Source organism: Danio aesculapii, chromosome 8 (assembly GCF_903798145.1).
Source record: "Danio aesculapii chromosome 8, fDanAes4.1, whole genome shotgun sequence".
NCBI classification, from domain to species: Eukaryota; Metazoa; Chordata; class Actinopteri; order Cypriniformes; family Danionidae; genus Danio; species Danio aesculapii.
The window spans coordinates 35,377,089-35,389,986 of record NC_079442.1 but is presented as its reverse complement, the minus strand read 5'-3'; the positions used below and the strand labels follow the sequence as shown (position 1 = coordinate 35,389,986).

The following is a 12,898-nucleotide window of genomic DNA, read 5'->3' as shown; positions in this document are numbered from 1 at the left end:
ATCAATGTTTATAATTCCCTAATAGTGTTTTTAAACAATGATGTGTTTCAATTTTGAAGGATTCTTTGAAAAAACAAGCATTCAAATTGAGCTGAACATTTCCTCTTAATAATATCTACATTTGAATAGGTAGATACAGCAGGTAAACATTTGTTTATAAATATCCTGTCTTTCCATCTAGGCAGGAGAGGACAGTATTATCTGGGTATGACGTTTGGCCTTATCAAAGTCAAAGAGAGTATGCCTTTTGAAGCCGTGCAACTAAGTTGAGCTGTGCATGTTTGCATGAGTTTGCTGCTGCTTTAATAGCCCTGATGTGAATGCGTAGAGTGGAAGGTATTTTTTTTGGCGGGCAGGTTTCTTATAACTAATATCTTTAAGATATGTTCTTAGACATTTTCTTAACTTTAGTCATTGCACCATAGCTGGTTTTAAATGCAAGATAATGTCATGAATAAACCCTAATAATGTCACTTTAATTCCGGATCACTCACAGAAAATGGACACTTTTATGCATTAATCAACATTTGCTTTACCTGTTTCCAGAAAGCCAGGTTTCTTCTGCTTCATGTGTGTTTTTTGTAACGTGCACAATGCTTCTGTTTTTGTAGCAAAGTTACGGCCATGCAGCAAGGAACAGAAAGGTCTTCATTTCTTGTCAGCTTTGAAACTCGACCTTGTCCTTCGCTTATCTACAGACTAACTTTATACACCACACATTCTGCACCTGCACCTCTCAAAAAATCTGTAGAACAAAAAAAAGAGAAAACAACCCTGCAATGTTTTCATCTGCTCGTCAAAGCTGAGGGTCACTGACAAATTCACACGCCTTTCAGATGTCTCTTTGCTGAAAGGCGCTTTTTTAAGGAACAGCTTTTTTTGAAAAGACTCATTTTGAAAAAGTCTCCTAGAGTAAACAGTTGACTTGAGATATTTTTAAATCCACTCAGCCAATTTATTTTTTAAAAGGTGGAGTGTTCCTTTAAGAATTTAAAGGTAAATATATGGCAGAGAGCTTGATGTGCAAAGGGGATCACATTTACTGTTGAAAAGTTGAAACTAAGAGTTTGAAATGTTCATTCAACAGGAGCTTCTTTGCTTTAGAAGCACATGTGCTGTTAACAAAACTCTGAGAACACAAGCTTGTCTATCCAGAGTTTGACAGAAACGTTAAATTAAACCTAACTATAGTTTTCAGCATCATGAAAGATGTTGAGGAACTAAGAAAAATGACAAAATGTTAACTTCTTTCATTTTTATTAAATCAAGTATTTATTTCTGGTTACATCCAAACAGGTGCTAATTGATCTCTTATGTGAACTTGTTATCAATTGTTCATATGATTCTTTGAGCCATGTGCAGATGTTTTTTTTCTTTTTTTTTGGTATCAATGTAGATAAACAAAAAAGCTAACACCTATTAATGGTAGGTAGTTACATTTATTAAAACAATAGTTCAACGGAGCTACTTACAGCCTGCTTGGTAAGTGTTGCTTGTAGCTTGATAAGCTAGTTCAGTAGCTTACTATACCTCACCTAAATCAATGAGCTTCACATAACTGTAGAACATATTCATGTAACAAGCTTACTTGCTGCAAAATACTTTAAACACACTACTGTTCAAAGAGGTGGTGTCATAGAATACCAAAATGTACTCACTGAGGCACAGTAACAACCTAAATAACATAAAATAAAAGAACAATCAAATATTACTGAAACCTAAATAACCGTTTTCCGTTTTGATGTATTGTAACATTTAATTTTTATTCCTGTGATGGCACAATGTCACATGATGAATGAATTTAGTTGAAAATGCAATAATTTTTTTAAGATTCTATGTGAATACTGTAGCATTTTTTTTTGTGAAATCATACAACATTACACTTTTAATCAGTATTGAGGGTAACGCATCACAAGTAGCGCGAGTTACGTAATCAAATTACTTTTCTAAGTAACGAGTAAAGTAACACATCAGAATCAGAAAGAGCTTTATTGCCAGGTATGTTCACACATACGAGGAATTTGTTTTCGTGACAGAGCTTCTAGTGCAACAGGATAACAGAGACAGGACAAAAAACAAATAATAAATATATTTTTTAAAAATACAAGTAAGTAGTGAATGGAATATACAAATTGACAAGTGTATGTACGTGTTTATTACTATATACAAACATATATGTGCAGCTTTATGTGCAAATTGGCATGTAAAGTGTGTCTTGTTAAATAAGTGTATAATAAGTGTTAATAAGTGTGTTGTTAATAAGTGACACTTATTTTCTTTAGCTTTTAATCATGTGATGTGAGTTATGTATTTTAGTTTTTGTGTATATTTGCATGCGTTTTATGTGTTTTTTGTACAGCACTTTGGTACCCATTGTGGTTTGTTGAAAGTGCTGTAGAAAAAAATTGAGTTGAGTTGAGTTGTATATGTGTATAAAAATGTATAGCAAGTAGTGATGTTGGTTCCACAATAATTGGAATAAACAACTCCAACACATTAAAGTAATTGCACTTAAAAAATAAGTTATAATATTTGAGTTACTCTTTTGAAAATGTAACATGAGTTACTTTAGTTTAATTAATTAGCTTTTAAAAAATAAACTGCTTAATTAAAATTAAAGGAGTCACAGGGAATCACGCAGTCAATGAGAGAATGTGTTCATTTATTTTGAACGGATCGAAGAAAAGAAAAGGGGATAATAGTCTCAATGGACAGTGATTTTACTTAATAGTACAATAGTACAAATAGTACAAAAGTAGCAAACACATTGCTTTAAAATTTCAATAATCTGTATACACGGGTAAGGAAGTTCTCAGATAATATTAACCTAAAATATATTTTTTTTGATGTGTTTTTAAAAGGTAAATGTAGGTGTAGGTTATACAGTGCATTGTTAAAAAGAAAAAAAAAACAAGTTCAGAAAGAGATCAAGCCTCAGCCAGGTAATAAAAAGTAACACAAAAGTAACGTAACGCATTACTTACCATAAAAGGTAACTAAGTAACACAACTAGATACTTTTCTGGGGAGTAGCTTAATATTGTAATGCATAAATTTCAAAAGTAACTTTCCCAACACTGCTTTTAATGTCTTTTTGCTGTCACTTTTGATCAATTTAGTGCATTATTGCAAATTTAAACTATAAATCTCCTTAAAATAACCTCACTGACACTAAACCTTTGAACAGTAGTGTTTATTCTAGTCTTTTCTCACTATACACTTGCACAAACTGACCATATTATAATCTTTTAAATTTATGTGTTTTAATCTAAATAAAAAGGAGTCTGTGGGATGGCAAGAAAGCCTGGAGATTTTTATATCTAAAACATTTCTAGTGGACTAAAATGTGTGTAAAATATTGAACCAGTATGGTACATTGCACAGACTGTACTTTTGTCCTGCACAGCATCATTTTCAGCTGCATCAGTTTAAACAATAAACCCTTGTCCTCCAGCGATACATGAAAAAACATGGCTTTTTCATGAATGGAGGATACAGGAACAGAGTTGATGTTTTATTTACACAGTTAACACGTGTGTGTGCAACATCTAGTAACACCTGTGTGAAACATCCACCTGAGCACTGTAGATTTAAATGACTAACTTTAATATATCTTTGCTTCTTGTTTTATAAAATATGTACTGTATATGGCATGTTTATGAGAGAGATAGACATGAACCATCTCATAAACTGCTCATTACAGTCAGTGTTTTTATATTTTAATGGTTTTATTCTTTACAGTGGCATCACCAGCTTGTTGGATGCGAAGGAAGTGGGCACCAAGATCTTTGAGGATTACGCCAGCTCGTGGTTTTGGATTCTAATGTATGTATATCATTAGTGAGCTTTAAGAAATGCTGTAGGTTGATATGCTGTTGCTGAGTTGTGGTTTTCTGGGTGTTTCCAGCGGTCTGGTGATCAGTATGCTGGTCAGTCTGGTCTTATTCTGCTGCTGAGGTTTACCGCCGGCGTTCTCTTCTGGTTGGTTATCTTTGGAGTCATCGCGGCTGTGGGATACGGTTGGTAATGACTAGAGAACTGTACCAAACATCAAACAAAACTTTTTCATATATTAGACTTTAGGTTTTATCAATTGTGATTTATCAAAAGGGATAGTTTGCCCGAAAAAATCAATTCATCCTTATTTCTATTGCGCTTTTACAATGTAGATTGTGTCAAGCAGCTTAACATAGAAGTTTTAGTAAATTGGAAATGCATCAGTCCGTTTTCAGAGTTCAGATTAGTTCAGTTTAGTGAAGAGCAAATCCATCAACGCACAGCCCCAAACCAAGCAAACCAGTGGCGACAGTAACGAGGAAACAAACATCACCAATTGACAAAGTGAAGGAAAAAAAATCTCAAGAATGTCCTCTGGCCAACTTCTTGTGCAGTTTAGGCAGCGAGGCTGGAGAACGCTGGACGTCCATCGTGGAGAAGCTGCAGGGTGTGTGTCGTTCACGGCCCACTGGATCAATGCGGAGACTCGTCTGTCAATGGTCTTTTAGGAATCAGTCTCATGCTCTCCACTCCTCTATGATCACCACAGCATCTGCTCAGGATACAGCCTGGTCCAGGATTACAGAGCCCTATAGAAGTCCTCTATGGTTTTCATCATCTCTTCACAGGTCTTGGATCATGAAAAATGAAGGCTTGCTCACTATTTATCTTACAACTTCAAGCGGTTCCAAACTTATTTGAGATTCTCTCTTCTGTTGAGCACAAAAGAAGATATTTTAAAGAATGTTGGAGACTGGTAGACATTGACTTCCATACTTCTTTTGCCCTAGTGTGGACAGGGTTGCCAGGTCCAAAAAATTGTTTTCAGCCAAATAACAGCTCAAAACCTGCTCAAAAGGAATGGAGAATAGCCCATTTTTTCCCTTGTCCATTTTTTTCTGTTCTCTTTTGACAAACACACAAGTATGAAATGAACCAAGAAAGGCAATATTAATTAACCATTATTGCTGGGGTTATTATTATAACTTGTTTGATGAACTTAACATTTTTTTATTTTATTCTCTTGTAATGTTTAAAACATGTGAGAAAAACAAAATTTTGAACATTTTAATTTTGAAATAGAACAACTGAACAGAGTTTGGGAGTTTAAATAGAATTTTTCCTCTTCTCTTTTGACAATCACACAGGTATCAATATGAAATCAACCAAGAAAGGCAACATTAATTAAACATATAATGCTGTTGCTGATGTTATTATTCCGCTTGTTTGATTAACTTAAAAATGATTTCCTGCTTTTCTTCCTCTTGTAATAATGATGTGCAAAACGTGTAAGAAATATAAAATTTTGAACAGATTTTCATTTTGAAAGAGAACCACTGAACAGAGTTTTGGGAGTCTAAATATTTTTTTTCCCTTTTCTCCTTGGATAAACACACAAATATCAATATGAAATCAACCAAGAAAGAAATCAACCAACATTAATTAACCATATAATGCCATTCCTGAGGTTATTATTCTAACTTGTTTGATGAACTTAACATTTTTTTCTTTTGTAAAGATACACAAAACATATAATAAATACAGCATTTTGAACAGATTTTAATTTTGAAATGGAACCACTGAATAGAGCTATAACAGTCTTGGCAGACTTGTTCTTTTCAAAAATGTGTGTTCTCTTCCCACGCTTCCTCGGGTTGTGCTGAATAGATTTCAGCAGTAAAGAAAGAGAACATCCACAGTGATGGTTTGAATGGCAGCAGATTTTCCTTTTTTGTGTGTAAAATGGGATCGTCAACAAAGACTTTTGCTTCAGCCTGTTTTGTTGCTTATCAATGACACTTCCCATAATTTGCTCTGTGTACTTGTCATTTCACAATGTTGCCTGTTTGTATGCAGTCCAAACAACACTTCTGGTGGCCTACCTTTGTCATTGGGCATAAATGACTACTTATACATGGACATCAGTAATCAAGTGATTTGCCTTAATCTGAATAAGAAAATAATATGATTAAGTTGTTTACATGAGTTGCTTTTTGAATGTTATTTTCATGATCCCGTTTTACATGTTATAGCACATAGATCGATTGACGTCATTGCGTCACAGCGCCATTCACATTTCATGTAATAATTAACTGCAATTTGTCAGTTTCACTTTCATTCCAGAACATTTCATTCATGCCCCCACGACAAACTGAGGTATTGGATGTGAGAATGAATTACGGACTGGTGGAAGAGTGTTGTTTTAATGGAATTTGATACTGCACGCCGAATGGGAGAAAAACAAACCTCCGCCTTTCACGATGCAGGTGTCCGTGGACCTTTACTGACTCATAGGTGCAGTGAATAGTGTCAAACAGCTGTGTGTGTATCTCCTGTTGCAAAACATGGCGAAAAGTCCTACCTGTGGTAATATTTAAGCCGTTTCCATGTCTGTACTGCACTCCAATAATGCCCCTAAATTCGGCATACTCCACATGTCCTTATTCGATTTCTGTTTAGTTTGATTATAACCTTAATCGGATTAAATTAATCAGAAATCGCTGTTTACATGGTAGACTCTTAATCAGAGTATTGTCTTAATCGCATTAAAATCGCATTATTGGTGTCCATGTAAACGTGATTACTGATGTTCCGCTCATTTAATATGTGGAGAGTCGTCAGACGGTTTTATTCACACTCACTAATTCTGGGATTAATGCCCATTAAGAAATTAATTAATTCACGAGCAATAAACTTTTTCCAACAATGGCATGTTTTGAAAGTAACCCCCTCCACCAAAAAACACAACCCGCAACCTCATTTTTTTGCAGTTGTTTGAGAAAACCGCAATCCTGGCAACTTTTACAATGGCTCTCAAAAGTTTCCAGTTTCCAGCACTCTTAAAAATATCTCTTTAAAATGGAATTTGACAGATCTAACAGAAATAGAATTTATCCACTCAGATTATTAATTTTTTTATTTGCATTTTGTGTGTCTCATTTTATTGTAAAATGAGTATCTTGTATGCAACTGATGCATAAACGACAGCTACAGCTGTATTTTCTTTTCTATTCTCACAAACATCCAATCTCCTTTTTTAAAGTGGGAATTGATTGTCACTTTATGAACATTTCTACACTCCGTTCAGCCACTCTGTCTTGATGGTCTCTTTCAGGAATCTGGCATTGTTACTGGGAGTACAGTTCACTGAAGGGAAAACCGGATTCGGATGTTACCATCTCAGACATTGGATTCCAGACTGACTTCCGAGTTTATCTGCAGTTGAGCCAAACCTGGCTTATATTCAGTAAGATGTGTTCAGTTATTCCAGGATATGAGAGTTTGTAGTTAAGTAAAGCTGTAGAAGTTATAATAAAGAATTCAGAAACACTTTATATTAGCGACACATTAAGGGAATTGCAACCAGCAATGTATTGCTCGTGTTCACTCTTGCACAAGTAATATACAAGAGACTGATTCAATATGGATTCAAGTAATAAAATGTTTAAAAGAATTAAAACAATTTAATAATTATATTACCATTCACACTGTTGAAAATCAGTCTACATGTGTTTAAAGACAAACTAGTAAGTATTTTTTTGTAGTTTTGTTACAAGTTGTTCAGTTGAAGTTTAATTGTATAGCACTTTTCACAAGAGATATCAAAGTTAGTGTGAAAAGAATACATTTAAATTGTTGTATTTAGCTGTATCATGTGATTATGTGATGCATTGCGTATATGCTTTATTAAAAAGATAAATAGTTTTAAATTTAGAGAGCGTGTCTAAGCCTCAAATGTTATCAGGAATGCTATTTCAGAGTTTAGGAACCAGATATGAAAATACTCAACCTTCTTTAGTGGTCTTTGCTATGCGGGAGACTATCAGAGGATCTGAGTTTGGGGATCTTAAAGAGTCCTTGGGATTGTAGAGCCTTGAACGTTAGCAGGAATGCTATTCTAGAGTTTAGGAACCAGATATGAAAATGTTCGACCTCCTTTAGTGGACTTTGCTATTCAGAATACTACTAGAAGCCCTGAGTTTTGCGACCTTAAAGAGTTGAAGGGATTGTAGAGCCTTGAACGTTATCAGGAATGCTATTCTAGAGTTTAGGAACCAGATATGAAAACATTCTACCTCCTTTAGTGGACTTTGCTATTTGGAATACTAAGCCCTGAGTTTTGGTATCTTGAAGAGTCAGTGGGATTGTACAGCCTTGAACGTTATCAGGAATGCTATTCTAGAGTTTAGGAACCAGATATGAAAATGTTCAACCTTCTTTTAGTTGACTTTGCAATTTGGGATACTACTAGAAGCCCTGAGTTTTGGTATTTAAAAGAGTTGGTGGGATTGTAGAGGCTTGAACATTATCAGGAATGCTATTCTAGAGTTTAGGAACCAGATATGAAAACGTTCAACCTCCTTTAGTGGACTTTGCTATTCGGAATACTACTAGAATCCCTGAGTTTTGGTATCTTAACGAGTCAGTGGGATTGTATAGCCTTGAAACATTAGGAATACTATTGTAGAGTTTAGGAACCAGATATGAAAACGCTCAACCTACTTTACTAGACTTTGCTTTTTGGGGTACTACCAGAAACCCTGAGTTTTGGGATCTTAAAGAGCGAGTGGGATTGTAGCGAAAAAAGAAGGTTGATTAAATAAATGGGAGCTAGACTGTTTAGAGCCTTCTAGGTAAGATCCAATGTTTTATAATAAATACCGAACTTAACAGACAGCCAGTGTAAGGAAGATACAGTTGAGGTTATAAATATATGATTGTATTTTCGTGACCTGGTAAGAACTCTGGCACCTGCATTTTGCTCTAACTGAAGTTCATTAATAGAGGATGCCAGGCAGAGCGTTACGGTAATCCAGTCTAGAGATCATGAAAGCATGAACTATCTTTTCTGCATCATAGGTAGATGTAGGTAGGCATGTTTTTTTAGCTTAGCGATATTAGCCATAAAAAATTATCATTGTATAAAATCCTTACCCTGTAGCACCGTTAAGTCTAATATTATTTCTAACCAAGCAACACACACAGTCAAGTTGATGAAGGTTATGAAGAGTTCAGTTTGACAGAGGTGATTGACGGCTTGATGTTTTTCCACAGTGATCTCCTTGGCTGTCATTGAAGCCATCATCATCTTAGTGCTGATATTCCTGAGGAACAGAGTTCGCATTGCCATCGCTCTTCTGAAAGAGGGCAGCAAGTACGTTTCTATCTGTCTTTCTCTCTTTATCTTACTTTGTTTAATGGTGTTTTGTAAGAACTGAATAGAATAGCCTAAAACAAAGATGTCAGATCTTATTTAAACTGTTCTCTCTGTTTGCTACAGGGCGATCGGCTGCATCATGTCAACACTCTTCTATCCCATCATCACCTTCCTGCTGCTGGCTCTCTGTATTGCATACTGGGCTGTTACAGCTGTGTATCCTTGTCTATATATTTATTTGTTTTTCGTTAGAAATAACTTGATATTTTAAAGAGCCCATATTATACATGAAATAGGGTCATATTTAGGTTGTAAGGGTCTCCAACAACAGTCTAATATGCATGCAAGGTCAAAAAACACTTTGATGGTCTTATAATCTGCATTTATTTTTACCTAATTATCCCAGCGACTCCCATATGAATCGTTCAGCGATTCATTTGTTCCCAAACCCCTCCTCAGCGCGAAGCTAATCTTCGCTGATTGGACCGATGACAGCCTGCTGCGATTGGTCGACACGGACAAGGCTTCAGCGCCAGACAGAGTGAAATGCCCAGCTGCTAATCTACAATATAAAAGTAGTCACAGTGCATACACGCTTCATAGTGGATTTTGGCTGCCAGTGGGTGAATGTAAACACAGACGATGGACTAGAAAATACTGACGACTAACTATTTTATTGAGCAAAAAGTCCAAGAACTGGCGAGGAGGTCACAGTCTTCTTGCTCTTTTCACACACACACACACACACACACACACACACACACACACACACACACACACACACAGGGCCTGCGCATCCATAAAGGAGCGGCTGAATAGAGAGGGCGCGGCGCGGCGCTCAGTTATATCCGCGAAAACCCGTGCGTTACACACACGAGGAGACACACACACACACACACACAGAGGGCCGGCGCGTCCATAAAGGAGCGGCTGAATAGAGAGGGCGCGGCGCTCAGTTATATCCGCGAAAACCCGTGCGTTACACACACACGAGGAGACACAGACACACACACACAGGGCCGGCGCGTCCATAGAGGAGCGGCGCTGTTATATCCGCGAATACCCGTGCGTTACACACACGAGGAGACAATAATATTGAGCTGAAATATTTTGAAACTTGTCCGTTGCATGTGTGTAAACAGCTGACGATCCGTAATCAAAGCGGCACGCGTCGCTTTCAACGTGGCTTTACACGCGATATGAGAATATAAAGAGTTAACCTGATACAGCACACGCGGTTACAAGTAACAAAACACAACTAAATACATCATGTGCAAGATAGAGTAAACGAGGCAACAGTTTTAATCGCACGTACTTACACTGGTGAAATGGGGGTAGAAACTGATCCATGTTCTGACAGTCTATACTGATCCTTCCTTTAACAAACTGATGAAGTCTTCTTTGAAAGCATATAGTTTTCAGAAGCACTCAGAACTGCTCAAGGCTGGGCTATATTGCTGATGTTTCATCTTTGATTAGACTGTCCATAATATCCATCTGCACAGCGTGACTTCATTCGACCAGTGTCTGTGTGTGTCTCTGTGTGTGTGTGTGACTTTTTTTCTGTTAGTGGGCGGGGCCGCAGGTTTCAAATCTCCCAGGTTTGTGCGCCCAACTACTTGTGTTTCGTAGCTGCGTCATCGCGAAACACCTAATGACTCGTTATCAAGACGACTCGTTTGAAGCACTATGAGTCGACTCTTTTATAGATGAATCAATAGTTTTAAACACTGTACACTTACAGATTTAAGCCTTAGCTGGATATTTCACTTCACTTAGAGCTGTGTGACACACTACATGGAAGGGCATTTTCAAAAACCCATAATATGGGCTCTTTAAATATTTTGTATTGTAACACTTTATAATAAGGTCACACTGTTTAACATCTCTTAATGTATTATCTAGCGCACATTTATTAACCTTTGTTATGTAATGTAGTGTAATGTGTATTTATATAGTGCATTTATTGTATATGGCCATACACCCAAAGTGATTCACGATCATGAGGGGTGACTCTCCACACCACCACCAGTGTGCAGAGCTTACTTGGATGATGCGATGGCAGCCACACCACAGTACAACGGCACCAGTGCGCTCACCACACACCAGCTATGGGGGGAGTGGAGAGACAGTGATAGAGCCAATTCGGTGGATGGGCAGGATTGGGAGGCCATGAGGGAATTTGGCCAGGACACCAGGGTTACACCCCTATTCTTTACGAGAAGTGCTATGCGATTTTTAATGACCACATCGAGTCAGGACCTCGATTTAACGTCTCATCCAAAAGATGGCGCTCACTGACAATATAGCGCCCCCTCACTATTAGGACTCACTCAGACCACAGGTTGAGCGCCACCTGCTGACCTCACTAACACCACTTCCAACTGCAACCTAGTTTTCTCATGTGGTCTCCCATCCAGGTACCGACCAGGCTCAGCCCTGCTTGGCTTCAGTGAGTAACTGGTGTTGGGCTGCAGGGTGACATGGCTGTGGCTGTTGTCAATGGTAGTTGATAAAAGTGCAACTGTTGGTTGTTAGTTCATGGTACCTCAGATCCATGGGATAATAATAGCAGGAGTTACCATTTTTAATTTAAATTGGTATTAATGTTAATAATATTAATGTAAAACCAATTATATATATATATATATATATATATATATATATATATATATATATATATATATATATATATATATATATATATATATATATATATATATATATATATATATATATATATATATATATTTATATATATATATATATATATATATTATATATATATATATATATATATATATATATATATATATATATATATATATATATATATATATATAAAATCAAAAATCAGAAGTATTCTAGGTCTGTATATGAAGAGTTCAGATGCAAAAGACTCTAAATGTCATCTTGGCCTGTTATTTTCAATAACGAATTTTCCTGTTGCTGCTTAGTACGCAATCCATCTACTTTTCTTGCTTTATTCTTAAATTCAACCACTGCTACGCAATTTAGAGACCTGTTTTCTGCTTCTGCAGCCAGTTAAGTCTGAATTTTTTTTCTCAACCTTATATTTTTTTGTTCAGTTATTTTGCTTTAAAGGAAATGCAAATAGCTAATTTATCATCAAATAAGTGAAATTACTGAACCTACACACAAGAGCCTAAGAAAAATGTTCATTTAAGAAGAAATGTTTAGATGGCGTTTTAGAGGTTTTTGCATCTGAACTCTTCATATATTTACTTGAAAATGCAAGGTAAACATGGAAAGGAATTATGAGAAAAAATAATGATAAGTTTGAGAAAATAGCTAGAATTATGAGGTTTAAATTAAAATGTGGTTGAAAAGGGTCATGTAGATATTAATATATTGGGCAAAAACTACCTGTAGTGTCTGAATAATTGTTATTTTAGCAGCTCTGTTGGTGACAGTTCTCCTCGTGTTGGTGTGAGTTTTCTCCAGGTGCTCTGTTTTCCCCCACAGTCCAAAGACATGCGCTATAGGTGAATTGAATAAACTAAATTGGCCGTAGTGTATGTGTGTGAATGAGTGTGTATGGATGTTTCCCAGTAATGGGGTTGCAGCTGGAAGGGCATTCGCTGTGTAAAACATATGGTGGATATGGTTCATTCCGCTGTAGCGACCCCTGATGAATAAATGGACTAAACCGAAAGAAAATGAATGAATGTTTGGTGACAGAAATTACACTTCAGTTTGCACTTAATTCTCCTTAACCACAACT

The 12,898-nt window shown here is 36.3% G+C and overlaps 1 protein-coding gene across 1 annotated transcript in view; it reads left to right on the top strand.

Annotated features, from left to right (window-relative positions):
* Nucleotides 1-12,898, top strand: part of slc44a5b (solute carrier family 44 member 5b) — a 48,461-nt gene that overhangs the window by 22,317 nt on the left and 13,246 nt on the right. The window contains 6 exon segments of the mRNA XM_056463845.1: nucleotides 3,741-3,824; nucleotides 3,907-3,938; nucleotides 3,941-4,018; nucleotides 7,111-7,242; nucleotides 9,051-9,150; nucleotides 9,277-9,369. Coding sequence (XP_056319820.1) covers nucleotides 3,741-3,824; nucleotides 3,907-3,938; nucleotides 3,941-4,018; nucleotides 7,111-7,242; nucleotides 9,051-9,150; nucleotides 9,277-9,369 — 519 coding nt within the window.